Genomic DNA, 25,594 nt, shown 5'->3' with positions numbered 1-25,594 from the left:
TGGGTTCCAAACAAAATTCAAATAGAAATAATTTTGATTGAAATTCTGTACAAATACAGGGCAATCAGGCTGATTGGGGGAATTGGGTTTCTTCCACATTATCTTTCAACAATATTTCTCTCAGCACGTATTCAGGACTTTGGGGGGAGAGGTTTTTCTGGGAAAAGGATTTATTGAAAAACCCCGTTCCTATTGAAGAATGATAAGACTGTGAATTCAGTCAATGAGTTCAATCGTATAACTAATTTCCAGAATTTATTTCCTAAGCTTTTTTGGCCCAGACTCGCAATTTCGTTTTTACAAATGCAAGTTTTTAAGTTGAAAAAAACATTATTACTGACTGAAGTTTTCAACTTCCACAACTACAGTTTGTAGTAGTTCGATTAGAACTTTCATTCAAATGACTTCAATTTTCCCCATATTTCTTTCAATATTTGTATAAAATATTGTATTTTCAATAATATTGTTCTACTTGTATTATGTGTTATAAGAGCAATCATGGGATATTATCCTTGTGCTCTCATATGTATCTCAAATAATAAATAAATAAATAAATCTCAAATAAATAATAAATGAATAAATGAATGAATAAATGAATAAATGAATAAATGAATAAATGAATAAATGATAAATGAATAAATGAATAATGAATAAATGAATAAATGAATAAATGAATAAATGAATAAATGAATAATGAATAATGAATAAATGAATAAATGAATAAATGAATAAATGAATAAATGAATAATGAATAAATGAATAAATGAATAAATGAATAAATGAATAAATGAATAAATGAATAAATGAATGAATGAATAAATGAATAAATGAATAAATGAATAAATGAATAATGAATAAATGAATAAATGAATAAATGAATAAATGAATAAATGAATAAATGAATAAATGAATAAATGAATAATGAAAATGAATAAATGAATAAATGAATAAATGAATAAATGAATAAATGAATAAATGAATAAATGAATAAATGAATAAATGAATAAATGAATAAATGAATAAATGAATAAATGAATAATGAATAAATGAATAAATGAATAAATGAATAAATGAATAAATGATAAAGAATAAATGAATAAATGAATAAATGAATAAATGAATAAATGAATAAATGAAAAATGAATAAATGAATAAATGAATAAATGAATAAATGAATAAATGAATAAATGAATAAATGAATAATGAATAAATGAAAAATGAATAAATGAATAAATGAATAAATGAAAAATGAATAAATGAATAAATGAATAAATGAATAAATGAATAAATGAATAAATGAATAAATGAATAAATGAATAAAGAATAAATGAATAATGAATAAATGAATAAATGAATAAATGAATAAATGAATAAATGAATAAATGAATAAATGAATAAATGAATAAATAAATGAATAAATAATAATGAATAAATGAATAACTGAATAAAATGAATAAATGAATAATGAATAAATGAATAAAATGAATAAATGAATAAATGAATAAATGAATAAATGAATAAATGAATAAATGAATAAATGAATAAATGAATAAATGAATAAATGAATAAATGAATAAATGAATAAATGAATAAATGAATAAATGAATAAATGAATAAATGAATAAATGAATAAATGAATAATGAATAAATGAATAATGAATAAATGAATAAATGAATAAATGAATAATGATAAATGAATAAATGAATAAATGAATAAATGAATAAATGAATAAATGAATAAATGAATAAATGAATAAATGAATAAATGAATAAATGAATAAATGAATAAATGAATAAAGAATAAATGAATAATGAATAAATGAATAAATGAATAAATGAATAAATGAATAAATGAATAAATGAATAAATGAATAAATGAATAAAGAATAATGAATAAATGAATAAAGAATAAATGAATAAATGAATAAATGAATATAAATGAATAAATGAATAAATGAATAAATGAATAAATGAATAAATGAATAAATGAATAGATGAATAAATTAATAAATCAATAAATAAATGGATAAATAAAAATCTTATCGATAGTCTCTAGTCAACCCACCCTTCTCTTCCCCCCATTATCCCTAAACACGTGCCGCACCAATAATACATTTATGTATTAATGCTCTGTATTATGTAATCTATGCTCTGTACAAATATCACATGATCTTGACGATTGTTAACAGAAAGAGTCAGAATATATTTTACAGAAATCTATAACAACATCAACAACCTTGGAATAATAACAAACATTGGTCATTGGATAGTTTCAATAAATATGAAGCACATACTCATAAATATGATACACATATATGATGAGTATGTGTGGAAGTATTCATAGATATGACACACATGTGCAATCTATACATATTCAGTGGTCAGGACAAAAATAATAGACATACATCACAACTCTTTACAATTTAACTCACGCAGTGGTGGAATATTCTGCAAGGTGGATTGTTTAGAAGAAGATGGCTGCAAATGTGAGAGACATGTCAGCTAGAGTTGGTATTTCGTGGAGGAGAAGTTTCCTGATGATGAAGCCAAGAAGCACAGGGCCGAGCAGACCAAACGGGATGCCGCAAGCATTGTTCTTGCGCATAGCAGCTGGGTGCTCTCCTATAGACAAGCATAAATTCACCTGTTTAGTGATAATTCAATCAATCAGTAATCAATAATAAATCTCATTCAATCCAACACTATAAGCTTATATATTACATAGATGAAATGAAAATACAAAAATTCACAATCAAAAATAAATGTCCAATCTATATAATAAGAGAGAGTAAGGTTTTGTTTGTTCGTGTGTTCGTGTGTTCGTTTGTTCGCATCAAAACATGTCAACTTGTGGATTGCATACCGGAAAAACGGGAATGATTTAGATCTCCAAATTTTGCACATAGATTCTAAAATGATCGATCTCGTGCATCTGGAAGCCCAATTTTTAATTTTCCTTCTAGTTTTTTTCAGAATTAATGTTTAAATTTCATAAAATTAATGGTACATTCGATTTCATTAAGAAATCACCAAATCATATGGTCGAAATAGAAAAAGGAACATCTGTTTCTATATATTGCTTTATACCTGGAAAACATAGTTTTGAAACTTCGTTTTCCTGATGCAATGTTTAGGCCTACATGTGGCATGGATTATTTATTCTTCCCACAGTTACGTTGAAAAGTGGCCATTGCTGCACTGATTACAGAACGCAAAGAATCACTTTTCCGCTCTAGTGCGGGAAAAATTTTTCTGCACTCCAGATTTGCAACATGGCAACGCAAAATACTTAGTAGGTTATATGGAGCAACAGTGCAGCAAAATCAAAATGAAGTTGGTAACAGTGACTGCTGTGGCTGCTATAGTGAGCAGAGGTGCAACCAAGCACAACGCGCTAATTATTATTCATTATATATTATAACCAAGGACAACGAGGACTTTAGGATTTTAGGATTAAGGTTTTTATCAATAATAAAATAACACAGAGAAACATTTGATGGATTTCAGGCAATTTTACCCATAATTACCCACTTTTCATATTCAATGGTAACTGTAGGAAAAACTTAATGTGAAATACGTGCGCAAAGTTCCTCTGCTGCACTCAAGAAACCATTCCGCCCTCGCCTACGGCTCGGGCGTAAACGTTTCTTTCGGTGCAGCAAACTGTCACTTTGCGCACTAGTTGCACAAATAACTATTTCAGCTAGAACAATTTTTGAGACAAAGTGCTGAATAAACGTCTACAGTTCCATCAATGCTGTATCGGCAATATGAATACGCATTCAATTGATATGTATTTGAATGAAGGTGTTGTTATTTACATAAAGAGATTATATTCTTCCATTTTTATTTAATTAAAATTTTCAAAATTATTCGAGCCCTGAAGGAATGACTGACTCACTGTACAGTCAGTCGGAAATTTTAATATTGGAATGAGGGGTATTTTGGCAAGCTAAGCAAAAAAATAAGGTCCTATGCACCTTTTCGATATTTCTTCGAGTGAAAAATGAGTTTTGTGGGTTGTCAAAACTCCCCCTGAAAGGGAAACTATTCAACTTATTCTATTTTTTAGTAAAATAACAATGATCATCCATCCATGTATCATCTTCTATACTATAATACAGGAAAGAACTGGATTATAAACGTAGCCTATACAGGTGTAAAGTATAGGGAAATTATGTTTGACGCATTATCACGTCAGAACTACTGGACTGATTGACTTGGATTAAATTTTGCATATAGAATCTTGCTTAACTGAGGGTGGTTATAGACCAATTTTAAATTCTTCAAGATTTGATTACATCAAGTTCTCAGTTTGTCAAGTTTTCAATTACTTCAATTAGGTTTTCCGTCACACCCAAATTTTTCCGCTATTTTGAATCCAACTTCTTTTTTTAATTGAAAGGTGGTCATACTGATTGACTTGAAATGCAGCATATAAATTCTTAATCAACCGAGGATTCTTATAGGCCTATTTTGAATTCTTCTAGATTTCATTACGTCAAATTTTAAGAAAGACCCTTGCGAAGCACGGGTTACCTGCTAGTAATGAATGAAAAAGACTAAGAAATTGTCAAAGAGCCACAGATTAATTGATACTCAAGGTGCGTACAGATTTGTAAGGTGAATCATCTGACTATATCTGTATTTCTACAGGAATGGTAAGATACAGATATAAAAAGCTTGGCATCAGAAAAAAAAATTGAATTGCTCATGTTCGCGGCGCGTAAATCTGTACGCACCTCTAGAAAGACCGGTTTCTGAAACCAATCAAGTAGAAGTTTCAAAAGTAGAGTTAAAGATCACATCAGAGACTGGAATAAACAAAATGGGGAATCTTTGCAGAACATCTGATAACAAAAATAATAAGATCACAGTTGAGGAGAATGTTGAGTTCCTGCATGTTAATAACAAAGGCAGATCTTCGATTATTCTAGAGGCTTTAGAAATAACAAGAGTGATTAAGGAAAATTCCCATGTTCGGTCAAGTCATTTTTGAGAAAATCGTGATAGAAATTAAACAAGATTCATTCTTCTCAGGAATATTACGGAGCTCCTGCAATTTTCCTAGGAATGAGACTCATGTCAGTTGATAGGGCTTATAAATAGCTATCTAGGGTATGAACTTGAAGAAAATCGTTAGAGCCGTTTTCGAGAAAACCGTGAAAAACATGGTTTTTCAGCCATTATCCGCCATTTTAAATTGAATTCTATTGAATTTCTTATTGTCGGATCCTCATGGTATAAGGACCTCAAGTTTAAAATTTAACACACACACACACACACACACACACACACACACACACACACACACACACACACACACACACACACACACACACACACAGACCAACACCCAAAAATCATGTTTTTGGACTCAGGGGACCTTGAAACGATCAGAAAACATGAAGTTAGGGTACCCTAAATTTTTTTTGGAAAGTAATACTTCCCTTACCTATGGTAATAGGGAGAGGAAAGTTATACCATAGAGAAACAATAGCATAAGTAGATATCCCATGGTAAAGGGCGTTTTTGTCGCAACTTTTACTGTTATCTCAAGCTGATAGTCCATGTAGTTCTTTCCTGTGAAGCTTCATAACGCTGGCAGTCTCTCATAATGTGCTGTTCATACACTCTTACCCGGTCAAAACAGTTAAAATCGACAATAATTGACAGTAATCGGATTGAGATAATAGTAAAAGTTGCGACATAAACGCCCTGTACCATGGGATATCTACTTACGCTATTGTTTCTCTATGGTAATACCTATGGTAATAAGTTGCACAGCAGAAGAGAGAAAGGTAGGCCAAGGAACAGGAGGGTGGACCAAGTGATGTATGACCTGAGAAGGATGGGGGTAAGAGGATGGGAGGAAAGAGCCATGAACAGGGAAGAATGGAGGTGTGTTGTGAAGGAGGCCAGAGCTCACCTATGGCTGTAGCGCCGGATAAAGAAAGAAAGAAAGAATACCTATGGTAATAGGGCAAGGAAAGTAAAAATATGACTACAATATGAACTGAGCCTTACCATTGAGCACATGCAGGACGACCTGGGCGGATCCAAGGTTGGTCGGCTGGCAGGTGTAGTTGCCCAGGTCCTCCTTGCGGGCCGAGGAGATGGAGAATGTGCTGATCGTGGTGTCCGATCCGATGCTCTCCGTCTTGATGGACTTGCGAGGGACCCCGTTCTCCAGGATGCGGCGGCCATTGTGGTACCAGAAGATGTAGCTGGGCGACTCCAGGCTTTGGGTCACCACGCACTTCACGTTCACCTGACTGTCCTCCTTCACGAACCGTTCTGTCTCACCGACTATCTCTACTTTTGGCACTGAAACACGAGCAAAATGAAAAATGCGTAAATTAGCATGAGAATCAAAACGTGAAGTTTATCATGCAGTTTATAAGATTATCTCCACACTAGCCGTCAGGCTTCGCTCGCCATATCCGTCTAGCCAGGGGGCTCCGCCCCCTGGACCCCCGACTGGATCGGCCAAGAATGAGATCGCATTTTTCATTTGAGCATTTTTATCATATGTTAGGACAATCCAGTCGGGGGTCCAGACTAAGCGCCTGGCTAAACGGATATGGCGAGCGAAGCGAGCCTGACGGCTAGTAATATAATATTCCCAGGATTGGAGTAGCAGTGCCCAATCAATTTTTCCACGATAAATGCATTTCTATCTTCAACTTGGTGCCAACCTAACAAAGTCAACTCAACTTAATACCAACCTGACAAAATTATTAATTCAGTTGCCAGTTAACGACTGTTCCGAAGAGATACTCTATCTAGATTATAGTTCTATAGTAACATATGATATGGAAATTTCAATTATAATAAGGAGATTGGGAGAAGGAGAATATACATGCTAAAAGACGAACTTTAACCCTTAAAAACAACACTTAGAGTTTAAATATTGCCAAAAGATTTCTTAGTGTGGCTCTAAAGGGCCAACCGAACATACCTACCAAATTTCAACGTCTTTGGTCCGGTAGATTTTCAGTTCTGCGAGTGAGTGAGTGAGTGAGTGAGTCAGTCAGTGAGTGAGTGAGTGAGTGCCATTTCGCTTTCATATAGATGACTCTCTTTGGTAGAGAGTTAGTGGGAGGATACTTCGAATATTCTTTCCAAAGAATGGACATTGATATGTCCAAAGCTTCGCCAATTTATGCAGATGCATAACAATATTATCTATCTTATCTATAGTTATTAAAAATTGCTTTTTTTCATATTATATACAGCTCAATGATTATTTTCTTAGTTTATATTATGTGAATCCATCTACAATTTTGCTGTATTGTAAGCTATTGTATATAAGTGTATAAGCCAGTATATATTGTAATCTACATAAATAAAGTACTCAATCAATCAACTCAGTTTGATTGGGAAATGCCTTGAACTCTAGGGGGAGGATACATTTCTTGATATTTTCGCCTTCTTCTAACTTATCCAACTGATTCCCAAACTATTAGGTAGCCATTCTTTATTTATTTTAACGCACGTGGAAGAAAAATCATTGTCCACAATTCTAGACCAAAATTAATTTTCTATCATCGAGGACTCCCGAGGTGTATTGCATTGGGTATAAAAAAGGAAATTTAATAATAGTATTCTCAGAAAACACATTTTGGTGGTAGTATCTTTCAAATGGGCATCTAGTGTGAAAAACGTTTATTGTGCAGATTAACTGGACAATTCAAATCAAACAAACAAACAGAGACTTCAAAGATTTCAAGTATAAGATGAAAGAGAAGAAATACAAATTGCAAAAGGAAAATAAGAAATATACATAAGATTTTGAAAATGAATTGATGAAAAAAGGGAAAATAACGAAAATTTATTAGAAAGGAATGAAATAAAAAGGAAAAAGGAAAAACTGTTTTACACAAGTAATAATACATTTGGGTGAAAGAAAGGAGACGGGGCCGCCGAAAGCAATGGATGAACAGGTAGAGTTCTAGCTTTGACTATAGAAAGAATTCTTTCTATAGTCAAAAGTTCTAGTGACCCTTCAGTGGTCGCCTATTGTTATAATAATAATATCGAGTGACCTGGCTGGCTCAGGTCTGGTGTCAGAGTTTTCAGGTCGCAACTGATCAATTTCAGGGCCTCTGACATGACCTAACGACTGCTTTTTAGGCAGCCGGGACCGACGGCTTAACGTGTCCATCCGAAACACGGGAGTGGCCCGAGATAAATATCCTGCCCGGGCCGGGATTTGAACCCGGGCCTCTGATTACTTGAAGGCATTTTCAGCTGTAAACCAGTGGTAGCCTACAGTGATTGGATAAACACACATATTACTCTCGATTATAAGTACAAATTTACTCGAACTAAGAACGTATTATTTTTTATAAAGATTTTTCAAGAAGACTTGTGCCACGAACACACGCCGTACGCTTTCCATAAGCTGATGCTGTAATTATCATACTATACATTAATATATTGAATTATTTGATGATATTATATTCATACAAATAAATAATATAATATGCATATCATCAGCTGATGAATAGTGCACGTGGTGTGTAACCACGAATTGTATGTAACTCAAGTTAGTCTGTATAGAGCTTGTGAGCAAGTTGAGTTTCATCAAAATGAACCATCAGAAATAATTGAATAACAAGTATTTGAATACTGATCTAGATTCGATAATAGAGTGAGAATACAAGTAACAGGTGAGGTGGAAAGTAACAGATGAGTCCCTACCAGCTAAAACTGCCTTCAAGAAAGCAGACGGGGCCACTCCGGCCATTAATAAGGGTAATGAAGCGGATTCAGAGGACAATAGAGTGTGATAGTTGAGAGTTGGAGGATGAACCTTTTTGAACAATAGCCTAGTGTAATGGTAGCGCGGCCTCGTCTCCTTTCTTTAACCCATACATTTGTATAGTTTTCATTTAAAAAAAATTAAGAGCATTTCATAGAACATCAGAAAGTCCTATAGTACATAAGAGAAGTTTAACTCTTGATATTCTCTTGAGCTATAACTTCTATAAGGAACATTTTTCTCGGTAAACAAAAGCGTGAAATTCTATCGGACAAAATATGAAATAATGGGTGAAAATTTCCTGATTTTATGGCTTTGTTTAGGAATGAAACTTTGAACAATGAATATACAATGAAATTTCATATGACATTGATTGTGGATTTATTCATCCTTGGAAGGATTGAATCAGAGCCAGATCGATATCTTGATTTGGAGCCGAGATATTAATGATCTGTTATCATGTTATAGTTCATTCTCGGTTCTCACACTGGCATGTCGCATTCCACTTGAGCACTGCTCAAAATTTGTGGCTCCACGCATCAATAGTTATTTGTGCAACTAGTGCGCAAAGTGACAGTTTGCTGCACCGAAAGAAACGTTTACGGCTCGGGCGGAATGGTTTCTTGAGTGCAGCAGAGGAACTTTGCGCACGTATTTCACATTAAGTTTTTCCTACAGTTACCATCGAATATGAAAAGTGGGTAATTATGGGTAAAATTGCCTGAAATCCATCAAATGTTTTTCTGTGTAATTTTATTATTGATAAAAACCTTAATCCTAAAATCCCAAAGTCCTCGTTGTCGTTGGTTATAATATATAATAGTAATAATTAGCGCGTTGTGCTTGGTTGCACCTCTGCTCACTATAGCAGCCACAGCAGTCACTGTTACCAACTTCATTTTGATTTTGCTGCACTGTTGCTCCATATAACCTACTAAGTATTTTGCGTTGCCATGTTGCAAATCTGGAGTGAAGAAAAATTTTTCCCGCACTAGAGCGGAAAAGTGATTCTTTGCGTTCTGTAATCAGTGCAGCAATGGCCACTTTTCAAAGTAACTGTAGGAAAAAATAATAATCCTATACGATTAAATGAGCAATTTCTGTTTATATGTTTAGATGTTCAGATGCTTAGATGTTTAGATGTTCAGATGTTCAGATGTTCAGATGTTCAGATGTTTAGATGTTTAAATGTTTAGATGTTTAGATGTTTAAATGTTTAGATGTTTATATGTTCAGATGTTGATATCTTTAGATGTTTAGATGTTTTTATGTTTATAAACATATCTGTATGTGACTGGATCTCGAAAACGGCTCTAACGATTGTCGCCAAATTTGGAACAGAGTAGGTTTATGATACGAATACTCGATTGCACTGGGTCTCACCCCTAGGATAACTCGCTGAAGGACATTAAAAGGATGAATACGTCCTTGGAAAAACAGCTGTAAATTTTGTCGTCTGTCGATACCGTAATGGAAGTAAATGAGAGAGTGCATGTGTGGGATCATTCATCAGCTGATCTCACGAGAAGAAAATTTCAGATAGGAAAACTTATTTTCGTTTATTTCACTTGTTTTTAGAAAACTTGTTTACTTCAGAAAGTCCAAAATAGTCACTAGATGCTGTTAGTGTGGAATAGTACATAGTATATTAACAAAATATTGTAGCAAACATAGTATATCATAGTAAATCGAATTCATAGTATATCTATTTGTAATTGATGATGTGTTTGTTTTTTAAGTGTGAATAAATTGTTATTCTGATGAGTGATAGTAGCTTAACCTAGATTTTGATTTGGACTGTAGTATTAATTTGAGAAGGGACAGTTTTGGGCATAAGCCTGTTGTGCCTCCTCATATAACTGTAAAAATAATTGAACGACTGAGAAAATGAATGAATAAATTAATATAAACTATAAATTCAATCTTTCGTTACAAATTGTCTATGCTTCTACACTCCAGAGCAAAGCTCGGTCCCCCGATATTAATAATAATGATAATGGCAGTTTCCTCATTCGATTCTTTATGAAAAGGGCTACAATAAACAATTTCTGACATCTTTCGATGGGAGATACACTTTTCTAGTGATTTTCATTCAAAGATATAAATGTCCACCATTTTAAAATGCAGTAGCATTAAATAAAATAAAATTTTATTCATCAAAAACAATAACAATACAAATTTTAATACTATAACATTCTATACAAATAAAACAAAGAAGTTTTTTGAATAATTTCTGAAATAGGCATAGATAATTCAATGAATAAATATGCACCCCACTATGAATGATATGTGTTAGGGTATAAATGTTTTAAGGCATTGGAGCATTAGAATATAATAGCAGAAGTCTTGAAGGTGATTCACAGCATTTAATTTGGAATATCGGAGACCGAGTTTCGCTCTGGAGTACAATAGTATATTTCGCACCTAGGGCCGAAAATGAGACTTTTCCGGCTCGAAATCGGTTTTCAAGTCCGAGGCCGTAGGCCGAGGACTAGAAAAGATTGAGAGCCGGAAAAACATTTTTGCCCATGGTGAGAACGTTATTTTTCGCCACACAGAAAAATAAACAATATAAATATGAGAATAATTGTTTATTAGGCACTTCCGAAAGCAAAACAGGAAGGTCATAGCTCTAGTAAATCTGAGGTAATCTGAATATCAGGAAATTGTTCATGTACTTTTATTTTTTATTCTGATTTGTCTAAATCACCTAAGAGATTATGTTCATTTATGTAAGAGGTTAGTTTATACTTTTCATTCTTCCAAATGACAATAAGATGATATTATTATAAATGTTTTGATTCTTGAATGATAAACACAAATGATGAAGAGTTTTTTGTTCAGCTGTTTTAGCACACTTGAAATTTGGCCAATCTGAATGTCAACGTCAACAATGATTGTTGTCATTGACTTCGGAAGTTTAGGTTAGAAGTTCTATCCTACTCTGAAAATCGAATTTGAATAGTTTATAATATATATCTTATCTGTATTTTATTCATCCAAATAAAATAATAGTATGTTATTGCAGAATACTTATTCAATTCTAGAAGCATAAACTGATTCCTTTTCATAAACCATTTTGTAAACACGTTCACATCAAATCAGAATCAGCTGACTTCAAGGTTATTTTACAGCCCTAGGGCCGTAAACTTTTACCGGCCTGGTCAGAAAACAATCATTTTCGGCCTCCATATGACGCACGAAAACCAGCTCATTACATCCAAGTGGGGCGAAAAAGTATAAACAATTTATTACGAAATAAGAAATTATAATAACATCCATATTTCATACAGGAATGTTCTATCTAATCACAGTAGATTGAGATCAATTCCAAGAGGAATGGAAAATTTCCCTCAGAAAGGCCTTGTTGCACAAAAGCCGGTTAAATTTTAATCCCGATCAATTTCACGTGAACCAAATTGGAGAAGACCATTTCAAAAAGATGGATCTTCTGGAGTTAATCAGGATTGAAAGTAACCCGGCTTTTTTGCAACCGGTACTAAGTACCTGATTGAATGATTACAAAAGTTCAACAACTGAGTCATATAATTTTGACACAATCCCACACACATGAACTCGCTCTCTCACTTCCATCATCAACAGACGACGAAGTGATTATTGTCAGCTGTTTTTCCAAGGATGAATAATAATTATCCCTTTGATGTCCTTCAGCGAGTTTTCCCAGGGATGAGACCTAGTACAATCAAATTTTTATATCATAAGCCTACTATGTTCTAAATTTGGGAGAATCGTTAAAGCTGTTTCCGAGATCCGGTGAAATACAAATATCTAAACATCCAAACATCTAAACATATAAACATAATATCGGGGCAACGAGCTTCGCTCGCTATTTATTTATCGACTTTTGATAAACCGAACACAAATCTCTGAAATGATTGGGGAAGTACTAACAGGCACAGCCCAAAAACGAATTTTGATTTGAATAGTCCAGAAAGTAGGTTATGCTCTATACACTTGAATTCAGGTTCAATGTTTCGTTCAAACATTTGAAATAAAAAAAAATATAATTTAGATTATATACAAACCAAATTGAATAACAAAATAACACTCACTAATCACTTGAAATTGTCAAATAATAATTAACTTTGAAAATTATGATAAATACTCTAGTTTAGGAGGATTATCATGTCATGTCACTAAATCAGATTATGTTGATCAAATCGATTAAATTATCTAGCTAGATAAAATTTCTCGCTGATTGATTATGATTACAAAGCTGGAAATAATTCTGTCTCTCTCCCACACAGGCAAACACATCTTCTGTTATCGAGAGACGACGAAATTATCATCTGTTTTCCAAGGATGAATATTATCCTTTTAATGTCGTTTAGCGAGTTTTCCAAAGAATGAGACCTGGTGCAATCGAATCTCTACATCATAAACCAACTATTTTCCAAACTTCGTGAGAATCGTTAGAGCCGTTTTCGAGATCCGTAAAACATAAATAACCAGATTTAGAAATAGCCAGATATAAAAATAACCAGATACATGAATACAGAAATTTCTCGCTTAATATAATAGGATATACTATGTTTGCCACAATGTAAATAAAAAAATAATTATGGATCTTGAATAAAATAATATCGAGATCCGTAAAACATAAATAACCAGATATATAAAAACAGAAATTGCTCGCTTGATATAATAGGATAAACAGAAATCGCTCGTTCAATAATTATTTATATTGTTACAGCTATGGTGAATGTGATATTTTCGAGCACAAAATTTAAGTGTTTTTATTCTTTATTTTGTGAATTTATAGTTTGTTCCATGTTTTTAAGAAACTTTTATTATTAATCCATCCAAATTTAAAATTGTTTGTTTCATTCTAATTTATATTTTAGATTGTGATTTGGTGTAGAAATTTGAATGGACATAACCTATAATATTTGGACAATTAGAAACTAAATTAGGAAATTGAAGAAGTTTTAGGCAATAGCCTGTTTTTTCTTTTCCGATTCTTGTATTTTTTTTTTGCTAACCTTATAAATAAATAATATAGGATTCTCATGTAATAATAATTAATATAGTATTGTATTGTGAGATGACTGACCAATGACGATGAGCGTGACTCGATGGCTGAGTTTGGGGTCGGCGTTCACCTGGCACTCATAGACTCCCGCGTCTCTTTCCTGCACGTATTTGATCTGCAGATTCCAGGTCGAAGCCGACTCCACCAGGAACGACTGGAAGCGGTCGTCTGCGATGAACGTGTAGCGGTCCACTGTCAAAATGTGTGCGTCTCGGTGACGTATCCAGGAGACCTGCTAAGAAAAATTCTGATACAATATCAGGGAACACAGAAGCTCTAAAATGAATGAGAATGTAACTTTACTAGTAGTTCTTTGAACAGTAGACCTCGCGCTCAGTAAGTTACATTGTCCTATTGTTATGTTTTTCAAAAATTGAATAAAATTGAAAAAATAAATAATTTATCAGTTTAAAATATCTAGAGAAAATCCTTGAAAAACATATAGCTTTCTGTCCTATCGTACCGTGATGTGTCGTCCCGGAATGTGAGTGTGAGCGCTGTTATCAGGTCTGGCTGCAACCGTCTACAACGTTGATGGATGATACATTTTCAAGATGTTTGATGTTTTTGAACGAGTAGTATTATAGTCCACTAAACAGCTGATCTATGATGAATAATATTCTATAGTCTGACTTTTACTCTAATATTGGCTTATGGAGGCGGCTCCTTTTTCCTTTTATACTAGTAGTTCTGTGAACAGTAGACCTCGAGCTCAGTAAGTTACATTGACCTGTTGTTATGTCTTCTCAAAAATTAATAAATAATTTTTTAATTCAAAATGTCTGGAAAAAATCCTAAATAAACATAGAGCTTTCTGTCCTATCGTGCCGTGACGTGTCGTCCCGGAATGTGAGTGTGACCGCTGTTATCAGGTCTGGCTGCAACTGTCTACAACGTTGATAGAAATATACATTTTCAAGATGTTCGATGTTTTTGAACGGGTAGTATTATAGTCAACTTTCTACTAACGTTGATGGAAAGATACATTCTCAAGAAGTTCGATGTTTTTGAACGGGTAGTATTATTGTCCACTAGACAGCTGATTTATGATGAATATTTCTAAAGTCTGATTTTTACTATAATATTGGCGATCAAAGGAGACTCCTTTTCCTTTTGTATTATCCTTAAAATTCAAAATTTAAAAAACCGTATGTATACGTCGACGCGAAATATCTGTCAAATTTCATGAGAATCTATTGCTGCGTTTCGCTGTAAATGCGGAACATAAAAACATAAATATAAACAAAAAAACATATGAACATAGAGAGAAATGCAAAACCGTCGGCTTGAATCTTAGACCTCTCTTCGCTCGGTCAATTACCGCGTTTCGCCGTAAATGCGCAACATATAAACATGAGGAGAAATGCCAAACCGTCGACTTCAATCATAGACCTCACTTCGCTCGGTCAATTATTATTGAAATTTACAAATCCAGTATTTGAACGTGCATCACCGAGGACACTGGTATAGTGAGGTCCACGTTGAGGCAGTGGAGAAAGATGTTGCCGGTCATGTGAACGCCTTCTAAAGGTTATTGATGTAATATCAACTGTTCATTCTCGTTCAGAATAGTCAATGATGTTTTATCAAGCAAGGAATTATATTTTTCATATAATGAATTTTTATAATCAATAAAAAAAATATTTTGTTAATTAATTATCAAACCACACTGTTAAAAGACGATCTGGCAACAGAGCAAAGCGAGAAAGAGATAGCGCTATCTGCTTTGTTGAATGATAGACAAGGATAGCAATACCATTGCTTTTCTAACGCTGCCATTATAACGTGGACCGCACTATAGAGGCTTGTTCTTATACCATTGAAGAGTGTTATAGTCCATTATTTATATGACTCAGTTCTCTACCCTATGATAGAGAGTTAGTGGGAAAATATTTTGAATAAATTCTTTCCAAAGAATAGTCATTGATATGTTCAAAGTGATCTCCGTTGTTCTGAATGCATATGTTCAGACGTCTTCTTATCGATTGTCGGACTCGTTCAAATATTCCAGGAGTCTGCTTTATCATTTCTATTCAGTTCAAAGTCCTTAATCGGAGTTCATCAATGGTATCAATCGGAGTATTGTATACTAGGGTTTTCAAGTGTCCCCTGAGATAAAAATCCAAAATTTTTACCTCTACTATCACGTATTAAATTATTTTACCATAATTGAGAATCACTCTGTATAAACATTAAGAGAAATGCCAAACCGTCGACTTCAATCTTAGACCTCACTTCGCTCGGTCAATTATTATTGAAATTGACAAATCTAGTATTTAAACGTGCATCACCGAGGATACTGGTATAGTGAGGTCCACGTTATAATGGTAGTGGAGAAAGATGTTGCCGATCCTCTGTCATGTGAACGCCTTCTATAGACGGTAGCTGATAAAGGTTATTGATGTAATATCAACTGTTCATTCTCGTTCAGAATAATCAATAATGTTTTATCAAGCTAGGAATTATATTTTCCACATAATGAATTTTTATAATCAAGATAAAATATTTCGTTAATTGATTATCAATTCCACACTGTTAAAAGACGATCTGGCAACAGAGCAAAGCGAGAAAGAGATAGCGCTATCTGCTTTGTTGAATGATAGACAAGGATAGCAATACCATTGCTTATCTAACACTGCCATTATAACGTGGACCGCACTATAGAGGCTTGTTCTTATACCATTGAAGAGTGTTATAGTCCATTATTTATATGACTCAGTTCTCTACCCTATGATAGAGAGTTAGTGGGAAAATATTTTGAATATTCTTTCCAAAGAATGGTCATTGATATGTTGAAAGCTCCGCTAATTTATGTAGATGCATAGTAATGTTGTCCTAAATTGTTTTTTATATAATATACAGTTCAATTATTTTTTTCTCAGTTTTCTTTATTTGAATTTATCTCTTCATTGTATTGAGATCTACCGTATACTAGCTGGCCCGGCAAACTTCGTACCGTCAAATAGTTGATGCATTAGCTGGACACCTCAAAATCTATAACCCATACAAACAATCCTCAAATCCAGACCATCCTATTATTCTTTAGTGGCCAAATTAACAGTTTAGCATGCTCTTCCATGTGCGTGTACAATAAAACCATAACTGACAGATTGATAGATCACGCATATAATTAATCGACGTGTAGTACTACCTCCGTAAACAAAGCGTAGTGCATTCGTGTGACGTCAGCACAGGTAGAGATCATTCACCTATAAATTCGTCGATTTCAGCTGATCTATATTAGCTAGTGTTTTTATTGATGTACTAGTAGGTAACCCGTGCTTCGCAAGGGTCTATTTTAAAACTTCGCAAACTGTAAACTTGACGTAATAAAAAATTCGAAATTTGAAAATAGGCCTATAACCATCCTCGATTAATAAATAATCTTTATGCAAAATTTCAAATCAATCAGTCAAGGAATTTAGACATGATGATGCGTCAAACATAATTTTCCTACATAGTTCAACGTACGTGTATGAGCCAGCTCTTTCCATTATTACAGTAAAGAGGATGGATAGATGGATGATTTATCAGTATCTTTGAATGAGAATAACTTTTGAACGGTTTGAGAAATCGGTGCGGTTTTCATCATTCATTTTCTCTTGAAATTCTGTATCATATGAACAAATTTGTTTCTCTGTCTTCCAATTTTGTCATATGACTACCTTTCAATTTGAAAAATGAGGTTGAATTCAAAATGGCGAACAAATTTTTGATGTGACAGAAAAACAGTTATTTTTATTCGAATAGGATCCCCAATCATACCTATTATCTAATGTCCCTTTTAAAAGAAATGTTCAGCTGCTTCTATACAGCAACTGGAAGCATGACGAATTGAAAACTTGACGTAATGAAATCTTGAAGAACTGTAAATAGGCATTTAATCATCGTCGGTTAATCGAGAATCTATATGCAAAATTTCAAATTAATCAGTTGAGTATTTCAGACGTGATGATGCGTCAAACATAATTCCCTATTTCTCACGTGTATAAGCCAGTTCGTTCCTTTATTATAGTATGAATAACTGAAGAAGACATAATACTTGAAAACCTCACAGAATCATATTGATTTTTCTCAATACATCAATAAATTTTAGTTTCGATCAGATCCTCCTCAATTTGAATCAGACAGCCTTTTGTTTTCTCAATTCAAAACGAAATTTTCGTTTCACTGCGAAGTTGTGTCTGATAGTACATTATAACTGGAGATTATGAATTATTACTTATTTTATTGTGATCTATTCATGTTTTTCCTATGAAATTCAATGATACAGCATGAAGACTATGTCAATTTCATTCGTACTGGTGGCAAAATTTTACATTGAGAATAATTAATTGATAAAATCCAAGTTCAATTATAATGAAAACGAATTATTTCACAAAATAATTGATGATAATATGTTTCGAGGTAAAAAATTGAGAACAAGAAATTTAGGAAGAGTCGGGATTCGAACCGAGGAACCATAGCTCCGAAAGCGAGCGTTTCACTGTTACACTACACGGCTACGTTCGAAAATGATTGTCTTGTAACAGCATCATAACCTACTCATAAAAACACTTCTGGGCTACAACAATGTAGCCTATGACGTAGGGAACTACATGTACGGTAGCATGAATGAAATTTTAACAGTGAGTGAGTGAGTGAGTGAGTGAGTGAGTGAGTGAGTGAGTGAGTGAGTGAGTGAGTGAGTGAGTGAGTGAGTGAGTGAGTGAGTGAGTGAGTGAGTGAGTGAGTGAGTGAGTGAGTGAGTGAGTGAGTGAGTGAGTGAGTGAGTGAGTGAGTGAGTGAGTGAGTGAGTGAGTGAGTGAGTGAGTGAGTGAGTGAGTGAGTGAGTGAGTGAGTGAGTGAGTGAGTGAGTGAGTGAGTGAGTGAGTGAGTGAGTGAGTGAGTGAGTGAGTGAGTGAGTGAGTGAGTGAGTGAGTGAGTCAGTCAGTGAGTGAGTGCCATTTCGCTTTTATATATAGACTAGTAGGTAACCTATGCTTCGCAAGGGTCTATTTTGAAACTTAGCAAACTAAAAAAATCTGGTGTGGCACACTCACACAACTTTCCTTGCCGTTATGAAAATTGATCACCTGACGCTAGTGTTCCCGCGCATCACAAGTCTACTATTCAAAGATTTTAGCCAGCTGGTGACAGTTCAATAACGCTGGATACACACGAGATCTGCTATCTCTTCATAGTGAATGATTCAATAGAATCAACAGTTGCCAAGAGTTTGAAATTGAATAATTACATTTTCTCAAATTTTGAGCTTATTTTTAATTTTAGGTGAAAATGTTACTGGACATTGATTGAAGAGATTTTTATGCTTAATCTTTTCCACAGGAAATTTTTTGTTCAAATTGTAACTGAATCCTGATAATTGGGAATCTAAAATCCCACTTTGCATTGATGGGGCGGAGCTCCTGGAATCTTTACAGATATGGGACTTGTGGCAGTTGATAAAGCTTATCAATGACTATTTTTGGTATAAATTTGATCAAAATCGTTTAAGCCGTTTCCGAGAAAATCGCGAAAAACCCTGTTTTTGACAACATTTTCCCCATTTTAGCCGCCATCTTGAATTGGATTTGTTCGAAATTGTTCGTGTCGGATCCTTATATTGTAAGGACCTTACGTTCCAAATTTCAAGTCATTCCGTCAATTGGGATATGAGATATCGTGTACACAGACGCACATACACACATACATACACTCATACACACACACACACACACACACACCACACACACACACACACACACACACATACACATATACAGACCAATACCCAAAAACCACTTTTTTGGACCTTGAAACGTATAGAAATTTATAAATTAGGGTACCTTAATTTTTTTCGGAAAGCAATACTTTCCTTACCTATGGTAATAGGGCAAGGAAAGTAAAAACTTGTCGTAATAAAAAATTCGAAATTTGAAAATAGGCATATAACAATCCTCGGTTAATTAATAATCTTTATGCAAAATTTCAAATCAATCAGTCAAGGAATTCAGACATGATGATGCGTCAAACATTATTTTCTCACATAATTTAAGGTACGTGTATGAGCCAGCTCTTTTCATTATTACAGTAAAGATATGGATGGATGGATGATTTATCAGTATCTTTGAATGAGAATAACTTTTGAACGGTTTGAGAAATCGGTGCGGTTTTCATCATTCATTTTCTCTTGAAATTCTGTATCATATGACCAACGTTAGTTTTCTGTCTTCTAATTTTGTCATATGACTACCTTTCAATTTAAAAAATGAAGTTGAATTCAAAATGGCGAACAAATTTTTGATGCGACAGAAAATTTTTATTCGAATAGGATCCCCAATCATACCCATCATCTAATGTCCCTTTAAAAGAAATGATCAGCTGCTTCTATACAGCAACTGGAAGCATGACAAATTGAAAACTTGACGTAATAAAATCTTGAAGAACTGAAAATAGGCATATAACCATCCTCGGTTAATTGAGAATCTATATGCAAAATTTCAAATTAATCAGTTGAGTATTTCAGACGTGATGATGCGTCAAACATAATTCCCTATTTCTCACGTGTATAAGCCAGTTCTTTCCTTTATTATAGTATAGATAACTGAAGAAGACATAATACTTGAAAACCTCACAGAATCATATTGATTTTTCAATACATCAATAAATTTTAGAATCGATCAGATCCTCCTCAATTTGAATCAGACAGCCTTTTGTTTTCTCAATTCAAAACGAAATATTCGTTTCACTGCGAAGTTGTGTCTGATAGTACATTATAACTGAAGAATATGAATTATTACTTATTGTATTGTGATCTATTCATGTTTTATGAATATAAAATTCAATGATACAGCATAAAGACTATGTCAATTTCATTCGTATTGGTGGCAAAATTTTACATTAAGAATAATTATTTGATAAAATCCAAGTTCAATTGTGATGAAAACTAATTCTTTCACAAAATAATTGATGATAATACGTTTCGAGGGAAAAAATTGAGAACAAAAAATTTTGGAAGAATCGGGTTTCGAACCGAGAAACCATCGCTCTGAAAGCGAGCGTTTTACTGTTACGCTACATGGCTACGTTCGAAAATGATTGTCTTGTAACAGTATTATAACCTACTCATGAAAAACACACTTCTGGGCTACAACAATGAAGCCTATGACGTATGGAACTACATGTACGGTAGCATGAATGAAATTTTAACACTAATTCTGGAAAATCTAGAAGGAAAATTGAAATTTGGGCTTCCATGTGCACGAGATTTGATATTTTTAGAATCTATGTGCAAAATTCGGAGATCTAAATCATTCTGTTTTTTCGGTTTGCAATCCACAAGTTGACATATTTTGATGCGAACAAACGAACAAACACAACCCTACTCTCCCTTATATGGAAGAGCCCTACCTGTGCTGACGTCACACGAATGCACTACGGCTTTCTTTACGGAGGTAGTGCTTGAAGTCATCAGTATGTTTTGAAGGAGATTAGCTTTTTATGTTACCATTTTCGATACACCAACCTCAACAGCCATTAGCCGTTTCCACATACGCCGACACGACTTACAGACAAGATTTACTCTCAGGGACAGTATAATAGGAGGCTGTAATTATAACCGCGCGAGGTCTACTGTTCCCAGAACTACTAGTTAAAAGATGATCTGGTAACAGAGCAAAGCGAGAAAGAGATGGCGCTACCCGCTAGACAAGGTTAGAAGTACCATTACTAATCAAACACTGCCATTATAACGTAGACCTATAGTGAGGTCCACGTTATAATGGTAGTGTACGATTGACAATACTGTTGCTGTCCTTTTCTATCATACAACAAAACAGATGGCGCTATCTCTCTCTCTCGCTTTGCAATGTTGTCAGTTTGACAGAATATTTTATTTTTACTTTTGGCAGTGACTGTACAAAAGTAAACAAACAATTCTCAGCCACCATTTTTTTTCTTCATTCGGTCAAAATACTTGAGTACACAAGTCGTATAATTGATTAAAGATGTATTTTTGGAACAAAATTAAGTAATTTTTAGACATCACCGTATGAGAAACACAAATTGAAATACCTGGAATGAATACCTAAAAGCTGATAACTAACCACCTTAAACTTCATCCATGCTTCATTCAGCCTACACGTAAAGGTTAGACCCACTCGTACCGGTATAAATAATATTGAAAGGTTATTTTAGAATTATTTACATTGAAATTATTTATTTTAGAAAGGATATATATTTTTCTATTATTTTTTAAAGAAATTGGAATAGAATAACCACCAAATAACTTAATTTCTGTTGTTTTGAAATTCAGATTGTTGTATCACAGCTTTTTAAACTGGTAGTTCTGTGAACAGTAGACCTCACGCAGTATTTTTGTCCAAAAGTACCTGATTGAAACTATAGACCTTATGGAAATACAGCAATAGACTGGCTTCTCCACACATCTGTGTAGTCACTTGTCAGCTGATTTATGATGAATAATTCTATAGTCTGATTTTTACTCTAATATTGGCGTATGAAGGAGGCTCCTTTTCCCTTTCATATTATCCTTGAAATGCAAAATTTCCAAGAACCTTGTATATACGTCGACGCGCAATTGGAAAAAGAACATACCTTTAAAATTTCATGAAAATCTATTACCGCGTTTCGCCGTAAATGCGGAACATATAACCATTAAGAGAAATGCCAAGCCGTCGACTTGAATCTTAGACCTCACTTCGCTTGGTCAATTAGCCGCCATTTCAGGTATGTATAAAAATTAAAATCTGATCTCAGTTATGAGAGCAAACTTTTGAATCAAATTATGAGAAAATATATTTTCTTGAATGATTTGACATTACTTTGATTATTTTCATCAAGGAAATAATAATTATTATTAGATCAAATTTAATTGGATGAATTGAGTAACAGCTGTGTACACTCAGTGGCGAAATGGAGAGACTTGGCAATGTTTTTCTCCTATCTTTCTTCACTGCTTACAGATGGAATTGAATAGAGAATGCATTTATTCAAATGCTAATTAATATATAGCTATTATTGAACGAAAATCCTAAATAAATGCTGCAAATCACCCCGAAGACCTCTGCTACTGCAGACAATGACAACAGGGCTAACAGCTAGATGGAAATTGGATGAGAACTACTATCCAAGAATTGTCAGTTTGATGTAAGGGCAAGCATTCCTGACTAGCAATATTGGGAGGTACCGGGTTCGATTCCCGGGCTGGCAACTAATTTTTGGATAGTAGTTCTCATCGAATTTCCATCTACCTGTTAGCCCTGTTGTCAATGTCTGCAGTAGCAGAGGTCTTCGGGGTGATTTGCAGCATTTATTTAGGATTTTCGTTCAATAATAATTATTTCTTCACTGGCATTATAACGTGGACCTCACTATAACTATAGAGCCATGTAATGGAAGGCGTACCGATTTGTTGCTGATCTGCCTGACTCTGCAGGGGAGATAGACATGAGCTCCCAGCTGGGTTGTGATGTTGGTATTGCCATTAGGATCGAAGTATGGCTCAGGGTACAAACCACCGTGGGATCCATGTTGATGTTGGGGCTTCTGTTGTTTTGAAATTCAGATTGTTGTATCACAGCTTTTTAAACTGGTAGTTCTGTGAACAGTAGACCTCACGCAGTATTTTCGTCCACAAGTACCTGATTGAAACTATAGACCTTATGGAAATACAGCAATAGACTGGCTTCTCCACACATCTGTGTAGTCACTTGTCAGCTGATTTATGATGAATAATTCTATAGTCTGATTTTTACTCTAATATTGGCGTATGAAGGAGGCTCCTTTTCCCTTTTATATTATCCTTGAAATGCAAAATTTCCAAGAACCTTGTATATACGTCGACGCGCAATTGAAAAAGGAACATACCTGTAAAATTTCATGAAAATCTATTACCGCGTTTCGCCGTAAATGCGCAACATATAACCATTAAGAGAAATGCCAAGCCGTCGACTTGAATCTTAGACCTCACTTCGCTCGGTCAATTAGCCGCCATTTCAGGTATGTATAAAAATCAAAATCTGATCTCAGTTATGAGAGCAAACTTTTGAATCAAATTATGAGAAAATATATTTTCTTGAATAATTTGACATCAATTTGATTATTTTCATCAAGGAAATGATAATTATTATTAGATCAAATTTAATTGGATGAATTGAGTAACAGCTGTGTACACTCAGTGGCGAAATGGAGAGACTTGGCAATGTTTTTCTCCTATCTTTCTTCACTGCTTACAGATGGAATTGAATAGAGAATGCATTTATTCAAATGCTAATTAATATATAATTATTATTGAACGAAAATCCTAAATAAATGCTGCAAATCACCCCGAAGACCTCTGCTACTGCAGACAATGACAACAGGGCTAACAGCTAGATGGAAATTGGATGAGAACTACTATCCAAGAATTGTCAGTTTGATGTAATGGCAAGCATTCCTGACTAGCAATATTGGGAGGTACCGGGTTCGATTCCCGGGCTGGCAACTAATTTTTGGATAGTAGTTCTCATCGAATTTCCATCTAGCTGTTAGCCCTGTTGTCAATGTCTGCAGTAGCAGAGGTCTTCGGGGTGATTTGCAGCATTTATTTAGGATTTTCGTTCAATAATAATTATTTCTTCACTGGCATTATAACGTGGACCTCACTATAACTATAGAGCCATGTAATGGAAGGCGTACCGATTTGTTGCTGATCTGCCTGACTCTGCAGGGGAGATGAACATGAGCTCCCAGCTGGGTTGTGATGTTGGTATTGCCATTAGGATCGAAGTATGGCTCAGGGTACCGACCACCGTGGGATCCATGTTGATGTTGGGACTTCTTTTGTTGCTGCTGTAGTTGTTGTTCTAGATTCAGTTGTTGTGGCTGGGGCTCAGGCATCACTCCTTCTCGAGCCCTCATCGCAAGTGCCGTTCCACCCCTCATCCTTGGGATGTCGCTCTCAACGTAACCTGTGAACAGAAGAACGAAAACAGCATTCGTTAGTCATATAGTTTACATATCATTAGTATCATAGTGGTGTACGTCAGGGATGTGTCCTTTCACCACTCTTGTTTAATGTTTACAGTGAAGCCATTTGTCAAGAAGCTTTAATGGAGCAAAATGTTGGTCTCTCCATAAATGGAGTAACTATTAATAATTTACGCTATGCAGATGACACACTTCTGATAGCGGGAAGTGAGAATGAGTTGCAGCAATTACTGGAAAATGTGAATAACTACAGCAATTACTATGGGTTGAAGCTGAATCTTGAGAAAACCAAGTGCATGATCGTCTCGAAAAAGCAGAGAGTGCCAATTAATATTGTAGTGGACAATACACCTATTGAGAGAGTCACAGCATATAAGTATCTTGGAGCATGGATCACTGAAGTGAACGATCAGACCAGGGAGATCAAAGGACGAGTGGAAATAGCACGACAGGTGTTCATGAAAATGAAAAGACTTCTGTGTAGCCGAGATATTAAACTAGAACTTAGAATACGAATGCTGCGTTGTTATGTGTTTTCTACATTGCTGTACGGCATGGAAGCATGGACTTTAAAAAAGTCAAACCTCAAAAACATCGAGGCATTTGAAATGTGGTGCTATAGAAGGATGTGGAGAATACCATGGACAAGAAAAGTGACAAATAGGGATGTAATGTTAATGATGGCAAAGGAATGTGAAGTTGTTGCGACTATAAAGAGAAGAAAATTGCAATATTTGGGTCATGTAATGAGGGGTGAAAAGTATGAGCTGTTGAGACTTATATTGCAAGGAAGGATCATGGGA

At 34.4% G+C, this 25,594-nt stretch overlaps 1 protein-coding gene across 2 annotated transcripts; it reads right to left on the bottom strand.

Annotated features, from left to right (window-relative positions):
* Positions 1–2,056: 2,056 nt before the first annotated feature.
* Positions 2,057–24,790, bottom strand: LOC111057910 (zwei Ig domain protein zig-8). 2 transcript variants are annotated; one of them, XM_039435779.1, is made up of 5 exons: positions 24,640–24,775; positions 23,229–23,367; positions 13,842–14,052; positions 6,028–6,327; positions 2,057–2,622 (listed from the first exon to the last, which is right to left on the bottom strand). In XM_039435779.1, the coding sequence occupies exons 1-5, from the start codon at positions 24,744–24,746 to the stop codon at positions 2,465–2,467; spliced, it is 915 nt and encodes a 304-aa protein (XP_039291713.1). In that variant the 5' UTR covers positions 24,747–24,775; the 3' UTR covers positions 2,057–2,464. The 2 variants fall into 2 exon arrangements, with proteins under 2 accessions (XP_039291713.1, XP_039291714.1); XM_039435780.1 differs by lacking the exon at positions 23,229–23,367 and having other exon boundaries at positions 24,501–24,790.
* Positions 24,791–25,594: the final 804 nt, after the last annotated feature.

The sequence above is a fragment of the Nilaparvata lugens genome, chromosome 9 (genome assembly GCF_014356525.2).
Source record: "Nilaparvata lugens isolate BPH chromosome 9, ASM1435652v1, whole genome shotgun sequence".
NCBI classification, from domain to species: Eukaryota; Metazoa; Arthropoda; class Insecta; order Hemiptera; family Delphacidae; genus Nilaparvata; species Nilaparvata lugens.
This window is presented reverse-complemented; position numbering and strand designations above follow the sequence as displayed.